The sequence below is a fragment of the Polistes dominula genome, unplaced genomic scaffold, assembly GCF_049000335.1.
Source record: "Polistes dominula isolate Pdom_NZ unplaced genomic scaffold, Pdom_raw_medaka contig_15, whole genome shotgun sequence".
NCBI classification, from domain to species: Eukaryota; Metazoa; Arthropoda; class Insecta; order Hymenoptera; family Vespidae; genus Polistes; species Polistes dominula.
The window spans coordinates 9,303,615-9,317,500 of NW_028300915.1; the positions used below are offsets into that span (position 1 = coordinate 9,303,615).

Below are 13,886 nucleotides of genomic sequence, written 5' to 3' on the forward strand. Positions count from 1 at the left end.
TGATGGTTCAGCCCTCCGCAACTAAAGCAGCGTTTACCGTTGGTCTCCGACGGTGGTCCGCGTGACTGCTTCCTCTTCTCGTTGATAACATGTATCCCTTGCGTCTTTGTAGTTTCCGTCTTCTTCTTCATTTTTTCTTTCATTACTTCATATAAGGCAATTTTCTTCTTTAGTTCTTTGATCGTTGTAGCTCCGTATAGAATTGTTTTATTTATTTCTTCGTCTTGAATGCCGTCGATAATATATTGTATCGAGGATGTTTTATCGATACCTGCTTGAGCGGCAATTTCACACATCTCATAAATGTACTCTTGATAGGTTTCATCTGCTTTTCTTTGTCGTCTTCTAAGTGTCTCATGTACTTTATATGCGTTCGTTACTTCCATAAATTCTTCTACTAATGCCCTCTTCAGTTGTTTCCACGACTTACAACACTTTTCATACCGAACGAAAGATTTCGCCGGTCCTCGTAATAATCGCTTACAATAGATAATTTTTTGTAAATTACCCCACTGGCATATTTCAGCGATCTCTTCAAACTCTCTTAACCAGCATTTAACGCTAGTTGTTCCGTCTCCACTGAATGTGTTGACCGACTCTTCAACGTCTTTAAAAGAAAACATCTGCATTGCCCTTGCAGAAGTTTCTTTTTCGTCGATGATAGATTCCTCGTCTTCGGTATCATCATCCTCTGAATCCTCTTCATCATCATCGTCATCTTGTTTTTTATTGTTAGCTGCTCGTAAGCGTTCCGCTAACTCCTTCTTTCTACCCTTTGAGCTTAAGCCCATTCCCTTCAAGCTGGCTTTCAGCTCCAGGTACTTCATCTGATCGACGTCTGGCTCTGCTGCCACAACAGTCGTATTAGATACATCTTCTTGTGATGTCCCCCTTGATTCCATGATGCACTAGACACTTCAACGCTTCCAACTAATAATTACTTACACGCTCGTGAAATCGATTCTATCCCGGACGAGCCCCCAAAAATGTAAGATTCGTGAAAAAAAACTGGACCGCTGGACTGACTGGACCGGGACTCGAACCACGGATCTTTCGCTTTCCGGGCGACTGCTCTTTAACAAATTGAGCTATCCAGGGCCCACCGACCAGTTCCCTTTCACGAATGCTTACCAAGTTTGGCATGGAGGCGTTCGTCCCACATATATATATATATTTGTTTCTGTCTATGTCTATCGCATTTGTTATTCTATCTTAAGGGGTCTACCCTAATTAGAATTTTTATTTCGATTTTTTTTTTTACATTTTTCGAAACTATACATATCTAGAAGTATCAACTAAAATTTTATAAAGATCGGAGCAGTGTAACTGTACTTTTTTGCGAGCTTTACCTTACTCCGCTCGGTCAGATACCGCGCGCTTTCTTGTTCCCCGAAGAAGCTGCTATTTATCGTCCCTATTGTGGTTGTGGTTTCAGACAGAGAAAGAAATATATATACCTGACTGAAGATGATATAATATAGTTTATTAAATTATGATGATGTGATATTTCATAAATATTATCATAAAATCTCAACTGATAGCAACCCTCAGCATTCGTACTGTTCCGACTCTTGGTGCAAGTACAAGAAAGCTGTGAGAGACAAGACAGTTAAAAGTTTCAAACATCTTCCTGCTCTTGCAATAGATGTTCAAGACATTCTAAAACCAATCTACGAAGATTTAACAAAGCAAGAATTATGGGAAAGATGCCTTGGTGGAAACACGCAGAACAACAATGAGTCGTTCAACAACTGCGTTGGGGCAATGGCTCCTAAACACGTCTTTAGCGAAAAAAATTATTGTTCAAATCGCTTGTCAAACAGCTGCTTGTATTTTCAATGAAGGCTTTCAAACAGTTTTGAAAATTATGTCAGTAATGGAAATCAAAATTGGCCCGAGCGCTATGCACTTTGCATCTGAACGTGACAGAGAACGCATACGTGTAGCAAACCGCCGCAGCACTAATGCCTCTAAAAAAGCCAGGACGCAACGCAGAAACGCTATTTTGGATGAACATGAACGTCATGAAGAAGAGGAAGATATAATGTATAGTGCAGGTATTGCTGATTAAGAACAGGTAAAATTTTTTCACGATTTTTCCTTGAAAAAAACTTTAAACGCGTTTTTCTCAAAACGACGCTTTCCAAAGCCTTGTTGATAAAATCTCCGAAACTACTAGTCCGATCCCTCTGAAATTTTTACCACATATTCTTTACTATTATAGCTATAGCGCATATCGAGGGTTTTTTAGATTTTGATTTTAACTATTTTTTTTTGCCAGAAACAGTAAAAAAAACGTGTTTTTTCTTTTTTTCGAAAAATGTCCGCCATTTTCTCAATTTTTCAAAAATCAAAAATCGTTCGATATGCGCTATAGCTATCAATATACTGAATCAAACAATGTTAGATTTTTTTGTTTCAGACCCACCACTCCAGAGATTTTGTCAACAGCGAGGACACACCTTTTTTTTAGGACGTTTTTTGAAGTATCATTTTCATGTATAAAAAGTTAATAAAATATACCAAAAAAAATTGTTTAATGTAGTTCGATAGTATATTAATATAGTGCAATAAATTATATATCAAAATTTATAATATAAAACTGTTAAAAAAATTCTAAAAAACTGTCTTTTTTTAGTGTGTCTAATTGGAGGAGACCCCTTAATTGATACAATTTGGAAAGTGATAGTTTTTATAAGCTAGCCCCATCCCAAGATCATACCCATGCCTTTTCATATATATATGATGGTAACAATATTATAATAAATAAATCCTACAATTATCTTACTCTTGATACTCTGCATTCGTCTCATTCTCTCGAAACTGAATTTTTTGAAGGTTTCACTTCTAACACGTGTGATGTTTTCACATTTTGTTTTTATTATTGTATTTTTAGGGTACTGAAACTACCACTAATGTTGAGCTTAAATATTTTGAAACATTTTGGATAAATATTTCATTAAATATAAATAATAAAATTTTATAATTTATAATTGGAAAAGGCTTATATATTGATAGAAATTATATATTTTACTATGAATATTAACCAATAATGTTCGAAAATACTGATCCAGTAAATAGCCTCCAATTTATAATCTTGTAAAAAAGGTTTTATGATCAGCGATAACAGAAAATATGTGATATGGTATACACGGTAGAATAATATATATATCAGCATTTATAAACCTTTTTTTTATAATCCAGCACATATATTTATATTAATTACGTTCGCTTAATGAATTATTTACGATATAAAATATCTACAAATCTGAATAATTCTACTCATTATATATTATTACAAAAATTAATAATAATATTATAAAATTAATTTATTACAAATCTTTTACAAATGACTAACTTTCCTAACTTTTACGTAATCCAGTATCATAAATATACCTTAGCCAATTAAAGTTAAATTGAAAAACGGTGCCTTATATGTGTATTTAATAGCGTGAAATGCGATTAGAGTTATTTCGTTGATTTTCTCATTTTCATCAAAACAACTTCGAATGTGAGAGAGTCCGAGAAAGAGGGAGAGAGGGAGAGAAAGGGAAAGAGAAATATAGAGTAATAGAGTAAGGGAAAAAGATTGAATCCCATTTTTTAATTCACTGATTCGCCAATTTAAACATCAGATATTTCTCAGTGGTGGAAATTAAAAAGCGGAGCTTCATAGTTTCGAATTAGTTAATTAAATTGTGGTTATTGCGGATCGTCAAGGGTGGAAGAAACGAGAGCGTTCGTTGGGCCGCGTGCACTAGATATTTCCTCCCAGTCCCAGACACGAGAATATCAAGAATCGACTCGTCCTCGTATATTCGATAGGAGTACGATGCATTATTCATCCTATCTACTGGCCGCCAGAGTTTTAATTATTTTCAACAAGCGCTTCGTCAAGGTAATATCGAGTTATGACAACTTCGAACACGGATCTCTCTCTTTCTCTCTCTCTCTTTCTCTCTCTCTCTCTCTCTCTGTCTCTCTCTTTCTCTTTCTTTCTTGTGCACATGCACACTTATCCTTCCTGACGACTCACAGGAATTTCACAATTAAATTCTTCAAACAACGGTGCTTTAGCGAGCGTAATTACGATGCATGAACAAAGAAATATGACGAGAATGGTTTGAATCGTTGAACACGTGTGTAGGTGAGTAATGATAAAAAAATAGTTTTTTTTTTCCTATATATTTATGCATATATATGTTAACGTGAAAGACCGAAATTGGCGAATGTCATGATTCATATGGTTGAATGTCAACACATATCAAATACGTCGGTGAAACACCGAATATTTGGTTTTATTCTTATACATTAATATTTTGAACATACATCAAGCGTCCATGTGAATCTGGATATTCTCAAATTTTGATCTTTTACTGTACTATATATAATATTCCACCTAAATATTTTCTCTTTTCTTTTAATTATGTGAAAAAAATATTTAACAGTAAGAGACATATACAATATACTTCGATTGATTTCAAAAGAGGTGTGAATGCGTGTATTTACATTGATGGGTGGAAACGATGTTGATCGTTTGGATCGAATGACTTTCGATAATATCTCAAAGCGAGTTCCAATTTATTTGTTACAATTTAGTTGTACGCGGAACGAGGCGTTTCCGATAAGACTAACGCGTTTGATAAATCCGTTAATATTCAGAATACGTCATTAAAACACATGAGTCTAACTTTGTTTCTTTTTTCTTCTTCTTTTATGATGCATTTATTTTTTATATTTCTATTAAATACACTAAGTGATCCGATTTTCAGATAAGTACGACAGAGGAATTTATATGCCAATCCAAATATATACACCAGCCGTTAAATGGTTGCAATTTGTTCGTAAGTTCAAAGTAACAGTATATTTATAAGGAAAAATCAACGTATTTAAAATAACCGGTACGAGTTATATGTTTTATATTTTGTATTATTTCTTTTTTATCAAAGTCAAAGAATAAAAATTTTTGTCCAATTCTATTAAGAAACTCTTCTATTAAGAAACTGTCCTTATTTTATATTACGGTCTATTTAACTACATTCTCATTTATTATATTTGATTAATTACATTCTAGATATTCTGGAAATTAGTTTTATAAGCGTTTCGAATTGAATATTTTTTTATATTATATTTCTTGTGGAAGCTCAGTAGGAAAATTCATTCCGAACTGCGTTTAGAAATTGTACAAGAGTATAATGAACATAAAGAAATGCTATAATGTTGTATCTCTTTGAGCAAGTCGTCGTAGAAGTCAGTCTGACGATCATAAAATTACAGAAATAAAAAATTTATATTTTTATGTATTATAACTACTATTTAAACAGCAAATCAGTTCCAATAAATTTCGTTTTTTGTTTTTTTGTTTTTTAATATCTCTATATTTGCTTTAAATAACTCTAGAAAGCTAAATTTGCTCTGACTAACTAGTTCTCCAATCAGAGAAATTTGCCGATTGCAAAGAGTTAAAACGCAATCAAACTTTATTAGATATAATAACTAATAACGATATTTCGTTAAAAAATGTATCGGTTTATTCAATTTTTACTGAAATCAAAAAATGATTTCTAAAGTTTTTTCAGTCGATATCGTAGATATATTAAAACGCAAGACAAAATAAACTTACTCTTGTGCATCGAGTATTTCCAGAAAAAAAACGTTTCCTATCGAAAGTCGAATCTACTCGTGCTGGTATATATCCGTTTACCTAGATATCCCTTAAATCACAGAAGAGATACCCAGCAAAATATTTCCAACACGTATTCAAATTTATACAGCCAGCAATATATATTCGTAGCGTTCTGTGTGTCGTGTCTCGAAAAATATATCGTTTCGCGTTAAAGCTGTCTCTTCTCTATTTCCTAGTTTCCCGATTCGTAAAATGGTGATGGAGATAGTTGTGGGAAAACGGGAGAAAGGGATGGGAATGTGTGAGGGGGAAGATCAAAGGTTATGGAAAATCTTTTCACCTTTATTTCTTCTATCCTCCTACCCCTGATGCAATTCAATTTGGAGCGACGATACACGACGAAATAAAAGTTCCGAACATAATCATTTTTTTTGATAGCATTTCCAAAGAAAATGGAACGTTGGAAACGCAAATGACCCTTTATTTTCGATCATCGAACTCCCTTTTATATCATTCCTTTTTAAAGCCTTTTAACAACTTATTGTTGGGTTTTTTTACAGTAATATTTTTCTTTTTTTCTCCTTGCTTTTTTTATTTTAAACACATGTTAATTTCTTACATAACAGAATATTATTATAGCAATAAATTTTCATATAAGTACGAATTAATAAAAATAAACTTAAAAAATATTACTCAAAACGCGTGTGGTATTTAATATGAAAATTCAGTGCATTGTTTTTTTAAACGCGTGCCGTATCACAAAATTGTAGTATCTTTGAAAAGCAAATGAAATTTTTATTTAGGTACGGTTAACCATATAATGTGTAATTAATTATAAGAAGAAAGATAAAAGGAAAAATGTATGAATATTTTATAATTTTCTTCCCAAACGTTCATATACTCAAAACACTATGCCGTGGTATACGTAACTTTCAGTATTATCGCGTTGTTTCAAGTAGACTTTTTGTTCGTTTTTTTTTCTTCTTTAATCTGTCTAGCGTCGATCGTCATTGAAAATGCTTAGAGAGTTTCGTAATTTTCCTCAACTTTTTGCACGTTATTCGCTACCGAAGAATGGTTAATTAACGAGAAGTTCCGGAAAGTCGCACGATTTTCCCTGTAAAACTTTTTTTTTCTTCTTTTCTTTCTCCTTTCTTTCTTTTTTATTTTGTTTATTTTTATTTTTTTTGCATTTAAAAGCGGTTAATTACAAACGCTCGTTGGTTTGGTAAACTTTTCTTTCAAGATTAAAGATCGCCTAAGCATCGTTTTCGTATTCATGGTGGAGTTTTTTTCCTTCCACCCGATTATAAACTCAAATAGAAAATCAAAAATAATAGAATTAAAATTATCCTTTAATAGCATTAAAATTGTGGAATTAATCGTAGCGCGGATGATAATAAAGTAAATAAATATTTAAACAGGATCATGAGAAGTAAAACGTGCGTATACAGGTAAGCGTATTTGTTTACCCGTGATGTTATTTACATTAACGAAACGAGGATTCGTTTGAATGAAAAAAAAGAAAAATACAAAAAAGATAAAAAATAAAAAAAGGAAGAAATATTTAAACTGTTTACCTTGCAACATATATCTATTAAACGTTTATATTTCGTGAGCGTATTGCCTGAGAGTAAGCTTACAATGCTTGTATATACTAAATACGTACGTATATTTGTATTTAGGTACTCTTATTAAAAAAAAAGGAAAAAAAGACAAAAATAATAACCAATAACTTAAAACTGGATGATTAAATAAGAAACAAGTGTTGATTATTAAGAAACAATTAATGATTTTAAATAAATTTTCTATAATATATGTACGTGCATACGTTGAGCATTCATTTTCGTTATTATATAATTAAAGTTATAATACATACCTAAATTATGACAGGAGTTAAGTCAAAACAATAAAGTTTTCCCATGTCAGCCTATTTAAATGAAATGAAAGTTTGATTGACGTTGATGCATTCTTGTTTATACGTAACTATATATCTACGAATATTATATGATAATTATTATTAATATTAATAATAATATTGTTATTATTATTTAAATAGAGAGAGAGAGAGAAAGAAAGAGAGATATAGATATAACATTAATTGTATGTATAATCGTTCGGTTGTTAGGATATTAACCTATCGACTTGCAGTAACCAAATTGATATCGCATAGAAAGTGTAATGCGTGGTATACAAGAGGAATCGTTGAACAATGCGACGTTACGCACACAGCCGGCGCCATTAACGTCGTGTCCTGCCATGCCGCTTTAGATATCTCTGCGTGAGAAGCAACCCTAATTCCGTCGATTCTCAGTGAGAGAGAGAGAGAGAGAGAGAGAGAGAGAGGGTAGAAGGAAGAAGAGGAAGGGTGGTCTCGTAGTTGATTCTCTCCAATGCACAGCCAACGATGTTAACTCGTAACTCTCATCGATTGCGGTGTAAATATACCGGGTGTCGTGGCACGCGTGGCACGGGAGCCAACAACCAAGGGTGCCCATGTATACCAGCGTCCAGGATTTCCGTTACGGTAGACGTACCACGTGCCGTTGTAACATGAATCCTTGCGGAGAAATGACCACTCCTCCCCTTTATACCTTTCTTCCCTCTGTTCCTCCTTCACCCTTTCCAATAGACAGAAAGAGGCGTAACTTTCCTAGAAGGGTTGCATACTATTTTCATCTAATGGCTTGAATTCGATACTTTCCTTTCTATAATTATAATTATTTGATTTGCTAACTTTGGTTATTTGAATTTATATTTTAATTGAATTGACTAATGTTTGAATGGTTTCATATTTTATATTTCAATAAATTTAATATATTATATTGATTTTAATTATAAAAATGTTTTGTATGTTACATAGTAAGATAGTCCCAAAAGTTTTCTTCCTTTTTCTTTGAGTCATATTTACATGCATTAATATTTATGCTATTTTACTGTGTAATATAAAATAGAGAAAATAGAGCAGAATAGATCGTATAATATTCAGTAAATATTTAAATTATGCGCGAAATACTTATTGAGTAAAAGAAAGAATCTTTCAGGACATAACCACTTATGTTAAAATCTTGATTGTGTACATATTACAAATATTGTAGATATTTTGTTTGTATCTAAAATATTGATATTACTTGATGGACAAATTTTAATAAAATAAAACCCACGAAAATTGCATATGAAGCATTATTTAAATTTACTTATGGCGATAATAATAAATTTCAGCGAGTAAAGCGAATTCTTTTTTCCGTTAACAATGATACAGGAGGACAGAGGCCATTGTTGCATATCTTACTAGGTAACTTGCTTTACCGTATTCCGCCAATCCGTTCGACGACCATAACAAAAACGAACTCCGCGGCAAGATAAACAAGTCGGGTGATGTTGATCGAAGTTTCAAACGCAGTTGTGTTGGTTTCGGCTGTTTGGTTTTAGAATTTCACACTTTGGTTCACGATCCTTAAAGCTTGGCGTTAACCGCGCTTAGAATCTCTTATACCTACTATATACCTTTATATATATATGTATGCATGTATATATGTACGTACGTAGTTCTTCTTAGACCTCCGACAACACTTACACTTTTGCACGAGACTTTGGAAGAAGACGTACGCCTTTCGGGATCATCGGTTTACCTCGGACCTCTTAACTCATTCGATTAAACCCACTGAGCTTGACAGGTTCCTACGGATCTCGGCCTAGCCTCCGGGGTTAAGAAATATTTCAGAGAGAAACCTCCTCCTACTACTACTACTACTACTATTATTATTACTACTACTACTTCTACTACTACCTTCTTACCTTTTCCAAAATGGTCATGCGAGTATTATTGTAGTTACCATAAATGATTAATTTTCAGTTACATAAATTGTCGACAGCTAAATTGATAAATTATTTTATTTCTTATTTATTATTCACGAATAACTATTTATCTTATTTTTAATGCAATTCTGACAAATGATCAATATGAATTTACATAAATTATTGATAATTAAAAGTATAGATTTTGTTTATAGTTACTCGTAAAAATTAATCCGATTCTTAAATGATTTATTATTTGTTACTAAATTTCTAAATCAGACAAAAAATTGATAAACATATTCTAGAAAGAGACTATTAGATAGCAATTACATTGATTTTAAATAGTTGACTAATCTTGCATCTTAGGGTCCGTAATTAGATAATGTGTATAGGACGCATATGTTCCTGGCAATACGTGTTCTCGGAAACCGGGTTGTTGAACGGGCTTTGCTTTTGGACTAGGATGAATTAGCTGGTGAGACTCGCCACGTTACAAGAGACGAGAACGTTACCATCTCCTATGCGAGATGATAGAAGCAAATGGGAAGTCCCTTTCCTTCCCTCTATGATATATCGCACGATTAGAAATTGCTTACGCAGGTGCACTAGAATGTATACTCCAGGCGTATGATTTCAATTCTACAACGTACGTTTATACATATGCAAGTACATATAAATATTCCAAGCAAATTATGCACAAAGTTTACTCTCGATAATCTAAGATATTAAAAATTGTTTTCATTGAAAAATAATTGGTTACACTCTTCTTTTCAATACTTAATTTTATTTTTATTTTTATTTTTTTTTTAATTATTATATTTGTTATATAACAATTTTATATTATTATGAATTATTTTGTACTAAAAGTCTTATTTTATTTTCTGAATCGTTATTTTGCAAATCTTAACAATAGTTTATTTCGTATACACCAAATTGTTTTTAAATTTGTAACAGTTATTTGTTCAAATACAAATCACAGAAATTATGATCTCGATTCTTATTAATTTTGTCATTCGAAAGATAACTATTAGCGATTTTTCGGAATACCTTATATTCCTTAGCTTTCTATTGTTTTTCATTCGATTATTTTTTAACCAACAAAGGGTTTGAACCCTTTGGTTATAAACAAAGATAACGGATAGACGCGTTTGAAAATATCCGCTAAGGGGATAACGTGGCTGGCTCGACATAGAATTAAATCGTCAGCTAACAGCCATTAACTATGAAGATAGAATTTTAATGAGACTCCTCGATACCTTATCCTCGATACCTCTTTACGTCCGCGTGCATAACGATGTATACAAAACGTATTAAAGTCAGTCTCTCACTTTCCTCTTCGTAGCGTTCTTAAAGCTCGAAAAGCTAGCGTTTTTATTAAATTCTCCGGAGGGTGGGGGGAAGAGGAGCTAAAGGTTTCAAGCAGTAGGTTGCAAAGAAGAGAAGAAGAAAAGAAGTAGGAAGAAGAGAAGGAGAAGATGAAGGAAAAGGAAGAGGAATCTCTAAGCGGGTTAAGCGAGAAGAGTTCATTTTTCTATCGTTTACCTCAACCCCCAGCTCAAACCCAAACCTAAACCTGAACGACGGCGATTCCATTTATGGGAAACTTTAATGCCGCGGAATTATGCGGAACGCAGTTTATAATACGTTTACGTTATACAAGTTAATCTTGTAAAGAGTTTTTCTCGTTTTTTTTTTTCATTTTTTATTATTAAGGAGAATGATAGCAGAAAAAAGATATAGTGAGAAAGAGTGGGAAGGGGTAGAAGGAAGAGCTGTAAAGGCGTGGAAAGGAAAACTTTTATAAGTCGTTATTCTATAAGAATCGTTGATCTTCCATAGGATGACGTTATCGCATAAGAGGTGTATAGGGTTATATCGTTTAAAGGGCGTGGCACGGGTTGTTGGAATTAACTAGTACTCAGGATACGCGCGTATCTTTCACGGTGTCGCTATTATTCTCAATATATCTGCGCGACAGGATCTCTCGTAAAGTTCTGCGCAGATTCGCGACAGGTTATATCGTTCTATATAACACACATACTCAGAGAGACCCACACAGAACGTGTACGATATCTTCAACATTTTTATGACCTCGTTAAACTCTTTAAGGCTTTGGCTGCATACTTGAACATTTTTTAGTATAGAAATTATTTTGATATCATAAATAAATACTAAATAACTTCGTTTTTATTAAATATTGGAATCAGAAAATAAATTCATTTTATCGTGAAGTGAACATTGTTTTATCTATTTTTTTTTTATTTATTTATTATAAACGAAATGTAAAAATTCTTTCCCTGAAAAAAATTGAAATGTACGTTGATGCGGTTTTTATTATCTGGTTATATTTTTTTTTGCGTGTGCACAAAACCAGAGAATATTTGAACGAACGGTTGTTTAACTTATTGGATAGATAGGTCGTCGATATAAACCCTGTGACATAAATAAATTATAAATAAATGGCCTAAATTAATCCAGCTTGTGAACTCCGACAGAATCGAGAACAACAATCACGGATTAACTCGGACGTTCACGTGCTGTAATTAAATTCTCTGGAATTAAAGAGAATTTAAATTATATCACCGTGAATATATATCTGTCTATGTATGCACAAGTTTCAAATTTTATATCTACTGTTAAACTAGACATTAAAAAAAGATGACTAATATTTTTTTGTTCCCTTTTTTTGTTTTATTTTTTATTTTTTTTTTAAATCTTTCAAACGTTCGATTAAAATTTTGCTCGTGAAATTAAATTAAAATATTTTTAAAACGTCGATAAAATATAATTCATAGTAATATGAAAATGACTATTGTTTACTTTGTCTTCATTTATAGGATTTGTATTTTTTAATATTTTATTGTAAAAAAAAAATATTGAAAACAGAATTATTCATGGTGTATAAAATATTTAAATAGTGTTCATTGCTTATTTTTTAAAATTGTGATCAGATAATTTATATATATATATATATATATATATATATATATATATATTAAAATATGTATCGATAGAATAATGAAATAGAGACAACGCGAAAACAATTTATAACCACAATCATATTGTAGAATAAAAGAAAAGTACAACGTGACACAGGGAAGTAGAATGAAGGAAGTTTCATGAGCCGATCAAGACTCAAAACCGTTTAATTGCTTCAAAGGTATATTCTAACTTCGATTTAATTGTTCTGCCCTTAAGGGTTCAATCTGTAACAAAGTTTTCGCTTTAATGATGGCGGCTAGTGCCAACTTTATAGATATTACGATTATAACTGACAAAATTCGCTTCGCGATCATTCTCATCGAATTGAATACTACCATCGTGTGTATGTGGGTGTATATGTGAGTAGGTAGACATATATATGCGTACGTACGACTATAGACACGTTTGTACATTGTTATATACATATGTATATGTTCACACATACGCGCGCACAAACACATATGGACATACTAGGAAACGTTCCATTTAACCCGTTTGCTCTCACATACAAAATAAGTGGCAAACGCCTAAAGCACAATTAAACGTGCTACGCCTTTTAATTGATCCGACCTTAGAAGTAAGGATTGGTTTTTTTAGTCTGTATAAAATGAAAGAAAAAGAAGAAGAAGAAAACCGTGAAATCAAATAGAGCTCGATAACGAACTCAAAGAAGGTTCCCCATCGCCCATGGGGAATGTTTCTAAAAACGTCGATGATAGAAGATACCGAGGCCAAATCGACCCTTTTTATACGTGAGTGGAATTGGAAAGAAGGCTTTCGTGACTTGGTAAAGATGCGAGGATAAAAAAAATAAATTGAAGAAGAGCTTGTCGTGAATCAGAGCAAAGAATAATAATACGCCAAATCCCGCAAAACGTTTTGTCATCTTGGCTTGGATGTTTCTTCCTTTTATCAAGCTTCGAATGAGAAAAAAAAAGAACAAAATAAGAAAAAAATAGGAAAAGGTTTGATCTTTTCTTTTTCTATTTATGTGATCCAAACTTTCAGCACGCGACTATATTATTGACTAATAAAAAAAGGAATAAAACGTTTTTAATAAGTGAACTGTTTGTCGAATATTATTTATTGCACGAATGGTTTAACAAGATAATGTGACTACTATTATTTTTCAAAGCCATTATCGATTATGGTTATGACGACAAAAAATTATTGTCACGCACGTACACAAAATGTTAGCAAATGTTTATCATAAACTTATAAAAAAGAAATATTTTTTTACGGAGTTTTCTACAAACTCTTATCGATTAAAGAAAACAATGTTTATGTTTTCTATCCCCTTATTCATAGCAAAAACTGATACCTTAAGAATGCCCTTTCCGTATCATAGATTTTATAGGAACTCGTTTTCGCAAAATCCTCCCTTTTTCCTACGATCTTTCTACTTTTATTCGAACTCTCAATATCGGAAAAGGATGTCCCTTTTTCGTGATGAGGAGAGGGCTCCGATATGGGATTTTCT

At 32.5% G+C, this 13,886-nt stretch overlaps 2 protein-coding genes across 9 annotated transcripts in view; both read left to right on the forward strand.

Annotated features, from left to right (window-relative positions):
* sfl (N-deacetylase and N-sulfotransferase sfl) overlaps positions 1-13,886 on the forward strand; it is a 500,037-nt gene that overhangs the window by 387,017 nt on the left and 99,134 nt on the right. The gene's annotated exons all lie outside the window — the stretch shown is intronic.
* LOC149033250 (uncharacterized) lies at positions 1,736-2,551 on the forward strand. The gene is made up of 2 exons (XM_089170121.1): positions 1,736-2,057; positions 2,423-2,551. Exons 1-2 carry the CDS (start codon positions 1,736-1,738, stop codon positions 2,503-2,505), a joined length of 405 nt encoding a protein of 134 aa, XP_089026247.1. The 3' UTR covers positions 2,506-2,551.